At 37.7% G+C, this 14,889-nt stretch overlaps 1 protein-coding gene across 12 annotated transcripts in view; it reads right to left on the bottom strand.

The window, feature by feature from the left end:
* Positions 1 to 14,889, bottom strand: part of Cep112 (centrosomal protein 112) — a 655,204-nt gene that overhangs the window by 471,567 nt on the left and 168,748 nt on the right. For all 12 annotated transcript variants that reach the window (XR_015450293.1, XR_015450294.1, XM_087208582.1 and 9 more), the window contains one exon: positions 12,263 to 12,342. Coding sequence is in view for 10 of the 12 variants with exons in the window: in XM_087208582.1 (XP_087064708.1) it covers positions 12,263 to 12,342 (80 nt within the window). In the remaining 2 variants the exon portion in view is untranslated. The remainder of the gene's footprint in view (positions 1 to 12,262; positions 12,343 to 14,889) is intronic.

A 14,889-nucleotide genomic window follows, 5' to 3' on the forward strand; every position in this document is an offset into this window, starting at 1 on the left:
AAAAACTAGATGGTGACAGAAAAGGGATGTCACAGAAAAGTCAGTGTCAAATTCAAAGACTCCTGGAAAGAAATATGGAAAAAAGAGTTATTTAAAAGCAACTGGATCAGATTTCAACTTGAGAAAAGGAAGTTATTACGACAAACTGAGAACTTATGAAACGTGGAAAGACAACATGAATAACTACTCCTTAAGTCTGAAATTCAGAGAACTTATGAGTTGCTTACATTTTCGTAGGAAAGACTGATATGTCGAGAGGTCTAGAGGTGACTTCTCTGAAGAGTAAAATATGTAAACATATGGACATTTTTCACTGAGCCTGCATGAAAATTTCCACAAATGATCAAAGTTGAATTCTAATGGTATTTAAACAATAAAAAGATTATGATTAGTGTAATACCAGAAGTAATTTAAATAAATAATTAAAGGTTACTGTAATATGCTTTTAGGAACAATGAAGTACTACAAAAAGTTACCAGAACTAGACTTGGTGGCACATGCCTGTAATCCAAGCACTCTGGGAGGCTGAGCCAGGAGGAGTAAAGTTAGATCCCAGCCTGGGCATTTTAGAGATTTAGTGAGACACTCGAAATTTTAAAAAGGACTGGGAATGTACCTTAAGGTAAAGACCCTGGGTTCAGTCCTCGGTGCTGGCCCCTCCCATTATCAGGCTGTATATATGTTGTCATACCATTGTTTGAATACAAAATCCAAGCGCTGCCCATTGTGTTACATTATGTTGAGCAGCTGTATTTAATTTTTCTTCAAAGAGAACTTTTCCATCTTTATCTACTTTCATTATTTACATAATAAAGGAATTATTTATACTTTAAAAAAAAGATACATGGTGATCAGAAGATACATATAGCTCATGGTCAACAGGCCTTCAGAAAAGCTTAACAGGATATACTGAGATTTCTTTTTTTTTTAATCTTTATTAAATTCTTTTATTGGAACATTGTAAGTATACAACACATTTACATTTCTCGTTGGGAATTGTACCTTTACATAATGCTTCTTCGTTCTTATTTTTTCCCCATTCCTAGCCTTCCCTTCACCCCCTCCACCCTTCCCTATTTACAATGACTTTATCTCCATTTTTTCAATTTCTCAGCATTTTTCCTTTCCCTGCTTTCCTTTCCCCTGCCCCTCCCACTACCCCTACCCCTTTGGACCTTTCCTTCCTATTTTGTATTATCGATTATTCACTCTAATCATTGGTACATTTTAGGTATGCAGTATAATGACATTCATCATTGGAAATTTGCACCTTTACATAGTCTCTCTTGTTTCTTATTTTTCGCCCTTGCCCAGCCCTCCCTTCAACTCCTCCAGTCCTCCCTATTTACAAAGATTTTGTTCCTGTTTTTCCATTTTCACATATTAATCGCATTCCCTTCTATCCTTTCCCCTAGCCCTCCCACTTCCTTCCCCTTTGCCCCTTTTCTTCCTATTTCACATAACCTATTATACATTTTAGTCCTTATTTACACTTTCAGTTTCTCATACCAGAGAAACTATTCAGTATTTATACATGTGTGTCCTATTTATTTCACTTAAGAGTATCACCTGAAAGTGCAGCCACTTAGCTATAAATGTCCCTAATTTCTCATTTTTTATGGCTGAGTAGTACTCCATTTTATTAAAAAACCACATTTTCTTTATCCAGTCTCTAGTTGATGGGCATTTGGGCTGTTTCCAAGTTTTAGCTACCACAAACTGTGCTGCTATGAACATGGGCACACATATATCACTGTGGTATGATTCTTTTAATTCTTCGGGGAAGATCCCCAGCAGTGGAATAGCAGGGTCAAATGGGACTTCCAGTCCTAGTTCTTTGAGGTATCTCCATGCTGATTTCCACAGTGCTTGCAACAGTCTACACTCCCACCAGCAGTGGAGCAGGGTTCCTCTTTCCCCACAGCCCTGCCAGCATTTGTCATTGGTTGATTTCATGATAGCAGCTATTCTTTCTGGACTGAAGTGGAATCTCAACCTTGTTTTCATTTGCATCTCTCGAATGACCAGTGATGTTGAACATTTTTCATGTATTTATTTGCTATTTCTACTTCTTTGTCTGAGAAATGTCTGTTCATTTCAGATGCTCATTTTTGGATTGGGTCTTTAAATTTGAGAGGTCTGATCTTTTTAAGTTCTTTATAGATTTGAGATAGTAGACCTTCATCTTAGGAAGAGCAGGTGAAGATTTTTTCCCACATTGTAGGTTGTCTCTTCACACTGCTGGTAGTTTCTCTTGCTGTGCAGAAGCCTTTTAATAAGAAGAGATCCCACTTGTTGATTGTTTGTGCTAGTTCATGGGCAACTGAGGTTTTGTTCATAAAATCTTTTCCTACACCGATGTCTTCAAAGGTTCTACCTAACCTCTGTTCCAACTGGTTCAGAGTTTCTATTTTAATATTTAGATCGTTAATCCATTTTGATTTTAGTTTAGTGCATGGTGAGAGATACAGGTCTAGTTTTAATCTTTGTCAAGTTGAAGCCTAATTTTTCCAGCACTATTTATGAAAGAGGCTATCTTTCCTCCAGTGAGGGTGTTTGGCTCCTTTTTCAAAGATGAGATGGTTGAGTGTGTCTGGTGTTGTTTCCGCATCTTCTAATCCGATCCACTGGTCCTCAGGTCTGTTTCTTTGCCAGTACCATGCTGTTTTTATCACAGCAGCTTTGTAGTATAGTTGCAGGTTGGGGATTGTGATACCCCCTGCCATGTCTCTGTTACCTAGAATTGCTTTTGCTATTCTGGGTCTCTTCTTGTTCCAAATGAAGTTTTGGAATGTTTTCTCAAGGTCCATGAAGTATGCTGCTGGGATCTCAATTGGAATTGCATTAAATCTATATAGCAGTTTTGGAAGTATGGCCATTTTCACTATTTTAATCCTTCCTACCCAGGAGCAGGGGATGTCTGTCCATTTTCTGATATCATCTTCAATCTCACTTTTCAGAGTGCCATAGTTTTCAGAGAAGAGGTCTTTGATTTCTTTCATTAGGATGATTCCTTGGTATTTCAGTATTTTGGATGCTATTGTGAAAAGAATTATTTGCCCTATTTCTCTCTCAGGGAGTCTGTCATTGGTGTAGAGGAAAGCTATTGATTTTTGTGTGTTGACCTTGTAACCAGCTACTTGACTGAATTTGGTTATTAAGTCTACAAGACTTTTGGTGGAGTTCTTAGGGTCTTCTATATAGAGTACCATGTTATCTGCAAATAATGACAATTTGACTTCTCCATTACCTATCTTTACTCCTTTTATTTCTTTCTCTTGTCTAATTGCTGTGGCTAATGTTTCCAGAACTATATTGAACAAGAGTGGTGATAGTGGACATCCTTGTCTTGTTCCTGATTTTAGTGTGAAGGATTTCAGTTTTTGACCATTTAGTATGATATTGGCTATGGGTTTTTCATGGATGGCTTCTATCAGTTTGAGGCAGAGACCATCTATTCCAATTTTTTGTAGGGTTTTTATCATAAATGCATGTTGGATTTTGTCAAATGCTTTTTCTGCATCTATGGAGATAACCATATGGTTTTTGTCCTTGGCTCTATTGATATAGTGTATTACATTGATTGATTTTCATATATTGAACCATCCCTGCATCCCTGGGATGAATCCCACTTGATCAGGGTGTATGATCTTCTTGATGATCTTCTGCATTCTGTTTGCCAGTATCTTATTAAGGATTTTTGCATCTCTGTTCATTTGTGAGATTGGCCTATAGTTCTCTTTTTCAGTTGGGTCTTTCTCTGCTTTTGGGATCAAGGTGATGCTTGCTTCCAGGAATGAATTTGGGAGTATTGCTTCCCTTTCAATTTCATGGAAGAGTTTAAACAGTAGTGGCAGCAGTTCCCTCTAAATGTCTTGTAGAATTCAGCAGTGAAGCCATCAGGGGCCGGGATTTTCTTAGTTGATAAGTTTTTAATTACATTTTCAATTTCATTGGTTGATATTGGGTTATTCAGAATTTTTAGGTCTTCTTAGTTCAACTTTGGTAATTCATATGTATCTAGGAATCTGTTCATTTCTTCTTTGTGTTTTCCATCTTATCGGCGTATAGGTTCTGGAAGTAGGTATTGATGATCCTCTGGATTTCTGCTGGGTCTGTTGTAATTTCACCCTTTTCATTCCTAATTGCATGGATTTGGGCCTTTCCATTTTCTGACAAGGTTGGCTATGGGTTTGTCAATTTTGTTGATTCTTTCGAAGAACCAACTCTTGGCTTCATTGATTTTTTGTATCGTTCTCTTAGTCTCCACTGGATTGATTTCTCCTCTGATCTTTATAACTTCCTCCCTTGTATGAGCTCTGGGGTTGTCCTGTTCTTTTTCTAGAAGCTTGAGGTGCAGCGTCAGGGTGTTTAATTGGGCTCGTTCTGTTTTCCTAATAGGCGTATTCACTGCTATGAATTTCCCTCATAAGACTGCTTTCATTGTGTCCCATAGATTCTGATTTGTTGTATTGTCATTATCATTTAATTGAAGGAACTGTCTGATTTCTTCTTTAATTTCCTCTGTGACCCATTGGTTATTCAGAAGTGTGTTGTTCAATTTCCACGTGTTTATGAAATTTTTCTAGTTTCTTTTGCTATGGATCTCCAATTTCATCACACTATGGTCTGATATTATACAGGGGATAACTTCAATTCCTTTGCACTTACTTGTTCTATGTGTGAGTATGTGGTCTATTTTGGAGAATGACCCATGTGCAGCTGACAAGAATGTGTATTCTGATTTTGTGGGGTGGAAGGCTCTATAAACATGTTAAGTTCATTTGTTCAAGAGTTTGATTGAGTTCTAGTATTTCATTACTTAGTTTTAGTCTAGTTGATTTATATATTTGTGACAGTGGGGCATTGAGGTCCCCCACTACAATTGTATTAGTGCATATATGACTTTTCATGTCCATTAGTATTTGTTTTATATAGTTGGGTGCACTAGTGTTTGGTGCATAGATATTTATGATTGTCATCTCTTCCTCTTGGATTCTTCCCTTTACAAGGATGTAGTGTCCTTCTTTTTCTCTCTTAATCAGTGTTGGTTTGAAATCTACTTGATCTGCCAAGAGGATAGCTACTCCTGCTTTTTTTCGGGTTCCTGTCACATGCAGTATTGTTTTCCACCCTTTAACTTTGAGTCTATGAGTTTCCTTTTGAATGAAGTGTGTTTCTTGTATGCAGCATATTGTTGGATTTTGCTTCTTGACCCATTCTGCCAGTCTATTTCTTTTGATCGGTGAATTGAGACCATTAACATTGATGGTTATAACTGAAACATATTGACTTGTCATTGCCATGTCTTTATCTTTTTGTTGGGTTCTCCCCCTTTACATTTAGTTTCTTGACATGCCAGATGGGTTCATTCTGCTTTGCTTTCTGGGGTTGTGATCCTCCATGTCTGTTCCTAGGATATTGTGTAAAATTCTTTGGAGTGCTGGTTTGGTATTCACAAAGTTCCTAAGATGCTCTTTGTCATGAAAGTATCTTATTTCTCCATCCATTTTGAAAGATAGTTTTGCAGGGTACATCAGTCTGGGTTGGAGGCTGTTTTCTTTTAGGGCTTGGAATATGTCACTCCAAGCTCTTCTTGCCTTGATGGTTTGTGTTGAGAAGTCTGCTGTGATTCTGATGGGCTTTCCTTTGTATATGATTTGTTTCTTTTCTCTGACTGCTTGGAGAACTTTGTTCTTCTGTTGAGTTTCTCGAATCTTAACAATTATATGCCTATGTGTAGATATTTTTTGATCAAGGCTATTTGGAGTCCTATATGCCTCACTTATCTGTATGTCAAGCTCTTTTCCCCTGCTTGGGAAGTTTTCTGCCATTATTTCTGTGAAGAGATTTTTTTTTATGTCATCTGCACTCTGTCCTGTTTCTTCCTTGACTCCAATCAGTCTTATGTTATTCTTCTTTGCATCATCTAGCAGCTGCTGGATTGATTTCTCATGTTCTCTTATAATTTTGAAGCAATTTTTCTTTTCCTGGTCACTAATTGCTATCTTATCTTCTATATCTGAAATTCTGTCCTCACATTGGCTCATTCTGCTGTGTAGCCTTTCAATGGAGTTTTTCATGTCCTGGAAATCTATTTGCATCTGTTTTATGGATTCCATTTGTTTCTTATGTTGGGATTCCATCATGTTTCTGAGCTCCTCTCCAGATTTATTAACCATGCCTTGCACTAGGGGCAAAATTTCTCCAGTTATCTGAGAAATTATTTCTGATTTCCTTTTTTCCAGATCCCCTTTTGTTGCCAGTTCAGTGGGTCCAGGTGGTTGAGTATCAGAGTGTTCCCTCTCATTTCCCTTTGGGCTGCTGTAGGTGATCTGGAAGTCTGGTTTTGAGACTTATTTATGTGTTTTCTCATTTCAACTGGGCGGGGGGCTGTTGGCGCCTGCGATTACCTCCTCTGAGCTGGGAGAGGTGGGACAGGGGCCGGGAGCAGCGGTAGGGATGGTGACCCAAAAGCCCTTTCCTTTGGGCTGGGAACAGCCGGAGGGATGGTGGCCGGGAAGCCCCTTCCTCTGGGCCAGGAGCGGTGTGACAGAAGGTGGCCCAAAAACCCTTTCCTCTGGGCTGGGAGCAGCGGGAGGGATGGTGGCCAGGAAACTCCTTCCACTGGAACAGGAACAGTGGGATGGCGGCTCAGAAGCCCCTACCTCTGGGCCAGGAGCAGTGAGACTCAGTACCATGGTCTGGTGATCTGGTGTCCTCTGCGTCTTTGTAGTGTGGAAGCAGGTGGCTGTACAGAGGAGCTGGGGAGGAGCTCCAGTGGATTGCTGCCAGTCTGAATTGTCGTGTTCCTCTCAACTTGAGACCTCCGTAGGGTGTCCGCAGACCTACCTGTCTTCAGTGGGCTCACTCAGCGTCTTCCGCACAACTTGGGACCTCGGTAGGGTGTCCACAGACCTGCCTGTCTGCAGTGGGCTGATTCGGTGTGATCCACTGGATTCGGGACCTCCGTAGGGTGTCCACAGACCTGCCTGCCTGCAGCAGGCTGACTCGGCATCTTCCACAAGACTTGAGACCTTGGTAGGGTGTCCACAGACCTGCCTGTATGCAGCGGGCTGATGCAGCGTGTTCCACTCGACTTGGGACCTCCATAGGGTGTCCGCAGACCTGCCTGTCTGCAGCGGGCTGACTCGGCATTTTCCCCACAACTCAGGACCTCGGTAGGGTGTCTGCAGAGCAGCCTGTCTGCAGCGGGCTGATTCGCCGTGTTCCGCGCAACTCACCACCTTGGTAGGGCGTGCACAGACCTGCCTGTCTGCAGCAGGCTGATTCAGCATGTTCCTCTCTACTCAGGACCTCCATAGGTTGTCCGCAGACCTGCCTGGCTGCAAGCGGGCCGACTCGGCGTGTTCAGTGCGACTCAGGACCTCGGTAGGGTGTCCGCAGACCTGCCTTTCTCCAGCGACCTGATTCAGCGTGTTCTGCTTGACTCGGGACCTCCATAGGGCGTGCCCAGACCTGCCTGTCTGTGGCAGGCTGACTCAGCGTGTTCCCCGTCACTTGAGACCTTGGTAGGGTGTCCACAGACCTGCCTGTGTGCAGCGGGCTGATTCAACATCCTCTGTGTGACTCTGGACCTTGGTAGGGCATGCACAGACCTGCCTGTCTGCAGCAGGCTGACTCAGCATGTTCCCCGTGACTCGGGACCTCGGTAGGGTGTCCGCAGACCTGCCTGTGTGCAGAGGGCTGATTCAGCGTGCTCCGAGTGACTCCGGACCTCGGTAGGGCGTGCGCAGACCTGCCTGTCTGAAGCGGGCTGACTCCGCATGTTCCACGCGACTCGGGACCTCAGTATGGCGTGCGCAGGCCTGCCTGTCTCTCCACTTGACTAGGGACCTCAGTAGGGCATTCGCAGGCCTGTCTGTCTGCAGCCCTGAGATTTTTAAAAGCCATGATCTAAGGGAAGGAGAATCCTAATCTTGGTCAAGGGACAGATTATATCCCCTACCTATCACACTTGCCACTTTCTGAAGCAGTTCTGGAATTTGTCTTTTATGCTGTTACAAGGTGTTACCAAAAATATGATGAATGCTGCTGCCAAGCACCATCCAATGGAAGAGCAGGCTTGTAACATTAGTGTATCCTCATCTACAGGATTGGGCACTATGCAACTTCTGGCTCTTCCACAAAGTCAAAATGACCACAAAAGGTAAACTATTTATTCAGGACATCAAGGGAGCCCAGACAGTTTAACTAAAGACAGGAAAGAGGACTTCTCAATATATTTAAAATGTACCATAGATTTAAATGTAAAAATCAAACCATTTATGTAGTAGAAGATACATGGAAGAATTTTGGTTAAGTAAATCATAGTACAGCAAACACATAAAATATCAAATAAAATGAGGAAAATCTTTATGTCTTTATATGAAACTATCTTCAAGATGTATTGATAAGTAAAAAATAAAAAGCAAGGACAGAGTGCAAAGTATGAAGGGGAACGATGATAACAGAGTGCTTATGCTTGTGTGAAAAAAGACAAAAAAGAAGCTGGTGCACGGCTTCTTCCAAGGGAAGAAAATGTGTAGTTAGAGAGCTTCTATTGGAAGGGTGGCTTTTTCATGTATATTCTTCTATTTTTTTTTCTTTTTAATCTTTCAGATTTGGGCAGGGGGAATCTAATCCAGGGATTCATGCAAGAGCTCTACTACTAGCCAAGAGCTCTACTACTGAACTACATCTCAAACCCATAAAATTTCCAGATATTTCTAAATATGTATATAATCAAATATTTTACATATTTATATTTTATGAATTAACCAAAAGTTAGCTAGACATAAATTTCAGGGTTATAAAGTACAAGAAAATTTTGAGTAATGATTAAAAAGAGACGAATGAAATAGAATTCATGAGAAATCTCATTTTAACAAAAATGTATGATTAGTTTGTGTTGACAACATCAAAAGGCCTCTGGTCAGAATTTATAGACCAGATTTGAATTTGATTTCTCTCTCATTTTTAAAGTAAGAGAGGTTTATTTTATGATGTATACACTCACACTCAGACACATGCATATATGGATATATATAACGACTACAACCAAAACACTGTTTTCATTAAATGTTTCATTAAATGTTTTATCTAGTCATTTATAACCATATCATCTAAAAAACAAAATATCATAGTGAAATTACTACTACATATTTTCAATACTACTTGAAAATAGAAACTTATCTTTGTTAGTGTCAAGATAAAAAATGTTTATAATATTTGCTATTTGATAATGTAAAAGTTAAAATTGATCAGCATAAATTGGCTTCAAGCCATCTTTGTATTTTACCACAGAAGAGTCTGAAAAAGTTCTTTAAAAAATAGTTTTCAAGGCTTCAATGAATACTTTGAAACAGATAATTTGCATAAGATCTTTTGTTTTGTTTTGTTTTGTTTCGTTGCGGTACCAGCGATTGAACTCAGGACCTTGCACTTGTGAGACAGGCAGCAGAACCACTGAGCTAACTCCCCTCCCCATTTGCATAAGATTTTAAAACAATGCTTTCTTATTTTTATACTACCTAAATTTATAATTCAAAATTAGTATTACCAGATTATTTAAAAAAGAGTAAAACAAACAGCATACACTATCTTTTTTTGATACATTTTTATTTTTCTTGGTGCAGGGGATTCCAACTCAGGCCCTTGCCCATATGCACAGATTACTAACTCCTCCAGAAAAGCAAGAATATTTTTCAGTATTAGTCTTTCAAAGAGTTACACTAAATTATTTTGTTATAGTCATGTTCTATTCATTAGTCTAAGTATCCCATATACTTAAAACTTTAATGGGCCCTTTTTTTTTTTTAACTTTTTTTTCTCCCTTTTTTTTTCAGGTACCAGGAATCAAACTCAGGACCTTGTGCTTGTCAGGCAGGTGTGGCTACATCCCCAGCCCTCCCATATATTTTAATTACTTAGCCTTTGAAAATATAAAATGAACACATACAATTCATACCCTTTGAAGGTATAGTTTCAGATAACTTTAGTTACTTGATATTAAAATTATTTTCTACAATAAAAATGAAATAAAAAACAAAATGATTAGTACATTGTAGAAAAATTGAAAACAGTAGTAAGACAGCAATATTAAACTAATTTTATTTCCTAGAAATAACAACAGGCAGTTGGCTTTCAGGAGTTAGCATTTAAGCGAAACATGCTAACTACGATACAAAGTGTCTGTCTTAAATATAGACAGGTTCTGAAATATCAACTTGAGATCCAATCCAAAAACTGAGTTGGCAGTTTCAACTACATTATCAACTACATCATCTTCCCACAGAACAATTCCTAGTCTTTTTCAGTATTTGACACAACTATCATGTTAAAATAAGGTCACCCAATTTTTCCACTAACAGCTCAAGCACACTGTATATCATCTTAATTCACAAGAATAGCCCTATTTGGCTGCAAAATTCTATGATGAATCCTATGACAGAATCAGAACTTGTGACTTGAAAGTCATTAGAAGAGGCAGACAAAAGCATTACATGAAAGGAGCACAGGTGAAGAAGAACAAATGTGGTGAAAAAGAGGGCTCAAAAACAGAAAAGAAATGGAGAATAACTCCTGGCAGCCAGCATCTCTGCAGACAGCAGGACAAGACCAGAAGCCCAGAAGAGCTTCTCCTTTCCCCAATCTCCCTTCACAATTCAGGGAAAGAACTGTCCTTTTCTTATAAGCCTACTATTGTCAACCCATCCTACTGATGGTCCTCTTGTAGTTTTTAAAATTATTTGACTTATATTGCATGTGTTATGTATTCATATATGTATGAATACTCATACATATACTCTTTTCTCTGATATTCTCTACTGTATACTCAACTGTACAGAAGAAATAAAACCTTATTAAAAGAGTGGAAGAAAGGATAAAGACATGAATAACACTAGTGCCACTGGCTTTGAAGTTTAGACCTCACATAACTTTTTCTGTTACTTTAAGTTTAAATTATTCCTGGTGTACGGGGTGCTGTACTGTTAAGATCAGCCAGGCACTTAGCCAAAATGAAGATATTACCTATTTAGGGAAGGACAAGAATAAATCTACAGAGGAATTTTACTTAAAATTCTAAAATACTTTCTTTTAACTCCAAGTACAATTTGGCATTTTGGCAAAGACCTATAAAGCCCTAAAAGAGTGTTAGTTTTGTCATCATTCAAGTTGAGGTATAAGAAATGATATTTGAAATAATGTTTTATGAATATTATTTTCTTTTGAGTTTACCTAATTCATACTGGATGATGTAAACAAACAAGCAGTAAGTCCTTGTGTAGATTTTAAAGTCGGTATCTTATTAGGTCATAGTATGTAAATTATTTTAAGATGTTCTGTTCAGCAACGAAGCCAATTATTTTATAAACAAGCAAAGTGAGTGAGAGGAAATGATTCTACAGTCTTGACAGCAAGAATCTGATGTGAAGTCTGATGCTGGGTGTCCTGTTTGAGCTTTCCGTAAGTTATTCCTATTTGGACATTTGAGAAAGCAGAAAAATGGAATTAGCTGATTTTGTGTAAGGTACACAGAGGCCAAAGAAACATCTTGTCTTAAATCACTCTCATGGGTCAGGTGCCCTGTTGACCTTTCTCCAATTAAAGTTCTCATTGCTCTGTACTGTAACTGCCAAATTTCTTAAATAACTTTCCAACCAGACTATACCATCTTCTGAGAAAGGATCATACCACTGCCTGATACATGGTGGAAACTCAATATTGGCTGAATAAATCAGTGTTTTCCAGCTAACAACTTCAAGGTAAAATCACAAGTAAGAGATAACCAAGCTAGTAATAGAATGGAGAAGACAAACTCTAATACTTCAACACAGATTTAAATATTATATAAGATAAAGCCCTTCCCAAACAATGCTTTTATACTAACCCATTTTCAAACATAACAACTGGACCATCTCATTACCCAAATTTCTTGAAGAAATAAATTTACAGAAGGATTTCTAAATTTCCTAAAACCTAAGTATCTTTTTCAAAAAATATGCTTCCACTTAAGAGGATGAAATCATCTGAAATCGGTTCTATTTTCTTACATTCCTGTCGCCTAAAAACAGATCAACTAACTGTTCTTTTAAAAATCTGACTTGTAATAACATTGTGAGAATAGGTTCATGAAGGAAAAAAAAACACAAACTAATTCATAACAAGGCTCTTATAAAATATATGCCTAGTTTTACTTTTCCTCCAGTTTAATATGAGTGTATTTTTAAATATAAATATATATTGTGATTTTACTCACTTCAAAGTTTCCTCAAGTTTATGAAATTTCTTTTGAGCATCTTCTTTTTCTTTATCAAGTTCACACTGTACATCATGAACCTGCCATGACAAGAAAATATAAAATTTACTAGAAGTAAAGTCTACTTAAAAAAGAAACCCAAATTAGAAAACTAATCTCAAATTGACTTTTAGTACAAAATTAGATTTAGATACATCAAGACAGAAATTTGGTCAACCATAATCATGTACCATAGAATTATTTCATTATACTTCTAATATCAAGTTTCTATTTAAAGCTAATAATTGCTTGAATCAACCTACATACAGATTCTCTAAAAATAAATGGATATGTAAGAAACTCAAAAAGGTACCGATTACTTATCACTTTTTAAAATTATACTTTAGCCAAAGGAAAGAAATCTGACAAGAGGGCCGGGATTTAGCTCAGTGGTTTCGCTGCCTGCCTTGCAAGCGCCACAACCCGAATTCAATCCCCAGTACCAACAACAACAACAAAAAAGGAATCTGACAAGATTCAATACAATACTATAAATAATGTATCAGCACTACCTAAACATGTAAGGGTTGTAATAGTTGAAATAATATAACAGTTAAAAGGTTAAAATAGTCTTCTCTTCCACTGCAGGCATGATTTGTATATCCCTTTATTTAGTTCAGGAGAGAATCCCCTTCCCATGACTCTTTTTGCTGAATATACCATTCTATATTTGAATAGGCAGGACAAAGAGGAGAAAATCAGCAGCCATAGTCCCACATACATGGTAACTGAGGATGCAGAGCCTAGCTGATGGGATAAGAAGGCTCTTTACTTGGTGGATCAAGAATACCCACTACAGACCTGCTAGCAACCACAAAAAGCAAAACTAATAAACAGTGGGATGAGAGAGGAATGGCAGCAACAACATGGCACTAGGAACTATATCAAACACAGAATTACTGCAGGTCAAAAATAACTGGAATTGATGTCATTCTGGATAGAACCTGTTTAATTCAAACCCTGTACTCTTTGGCCTTCTCCTTTTAAAATTCTCTTGTATCTTTGCCTTGGTATTTTAGTAAAGTAAATAAATTAATAAAATCAACATGTTTGCAGAATATAATGATTACATTCATCATAGGGAATTGGTACATGTACATAACATAACATCTTTTTTTTCACATCCAAAGGTTTATTTACTTGACAAAAATACAAATTGAAATTATCATGAATAGAATAAAAGTTCTGGTTAGTGAAGTCTAAAGTTTATATACTTTTAAAAAGCTGTGAAGGGGGCTGGGGATTTAGCTCAGTGGTTTCAACGCCTGCTGCGCAAGCGCAAGGACCCGAGTTTGATCCCCGGTACCAAAAAAAATAAAAAATAAAAAATAATTAAAAATAAATAAAAAGCTGTCAAGAGCCGGGGATTTAGCTCAGTGGTCCTGCCACCTGCCTTGCAAGCTCAAGGACCCAAGTTCGATCCCTGGTACCAAAAAATAAAATAAATAAAAAGCTGTCAAATATTACAAACATCACAAAATGGGAAAATAAGATCACAATGTTTTGATTAATAAACTAAGAACTCCTCTAGGAAACTTTCTTTTGTTTTCTATTACCTGTCTTCTATTTTGCTCTTTATTTATATTTGGGTTTCTTATATAAGAAAAATCATGCAATATTTAAGTTTATGTGTCTGATTTATTTCACCTAACATTATGGTCTTGAGGTACATCCATTTTCCTACAAATAACTTAAGTTTATCTTTCTTTATGGCAGAGTATTACTCTAGTATGCATAAATGTCACATTTTTATCCATTCATCTGATGGTGAGCATATAGGGCAATTCTAAGATTTAATTCTTGTGAATTGTGCTGCTATGAACATAGGTATACATGTACTACTATAATATGGTGTCTTTAATTCTTTGGGAAGATACTTAGAAGGGGAATAGCTGGATGAAACGGAATTTATACTTTGAGTTTTTGGAGGAATCTTCAAAGTTCTTATCTACTCCTATATCTTCAAGAGTTTTACCTACATTATCTTCCAGAAGGTTAAACGTTTCTGTTTTAATATTTAGATCTATGATCCATTTTTATTTTAGTTTAGTACATGATGAGAGATACAAGTCTAAGTTCAATTTTCTGCATGTGGATAGCCAGTTTTCACAGCAACATTTGTTTCCTCCAGGGTAAGTTTTTGACCCTTTGTCAAAGATCAGGTAGCTGAATGTGCCTGCATCTTCTATTCTGCTACATTGATCTTAATGTCTGGTTTTGTTTGTTTTCCATAGCATGCTGGGGTTTTTTTTTAATCACTGTAGCTCTGTAGTCTAACTTGAAGTCTAAGACTGTGATCCTGCCTGCCTTTCTCTTATTGCCTAGAATTGCATTTGTTATTCTAGATCTCTTCTAGTTCCATATGAATTTTAGGATTGTTTTCTCTAGTTTTGTGAGGAATGCTAGCAGTAGTATTTTGATTGGGATTGCATTAAATCTGTATATCAGTTTTGGAAGCATGGCTACTTTGACTATATTGGTTCTGCCTATTCAAGAACAGGTAATATCATTCCATTTTTTTTATATCCTCTTCCATTTCCTTTTTCAGAGTACTGTAGTTTTCATTATAGAGCTCTTTAATGCCCTTG

Source organism: Heterocephalus glaber, unplaced genomic scaffold (genome assembly GCF_053883595.1).
Source record: "Heterocephalus glaber isolate CG9 unplaced genomic scaffold, H.glaber_assembly_v1.0 deba00000937, whole genome shotgun sequence".
Lineage (NCBI taxonomy): Eukaryota > Metazoa > Chordata > Mammalia > Rodentia > Bathyergidae > Heterocephalus > Heterocephalus glaber.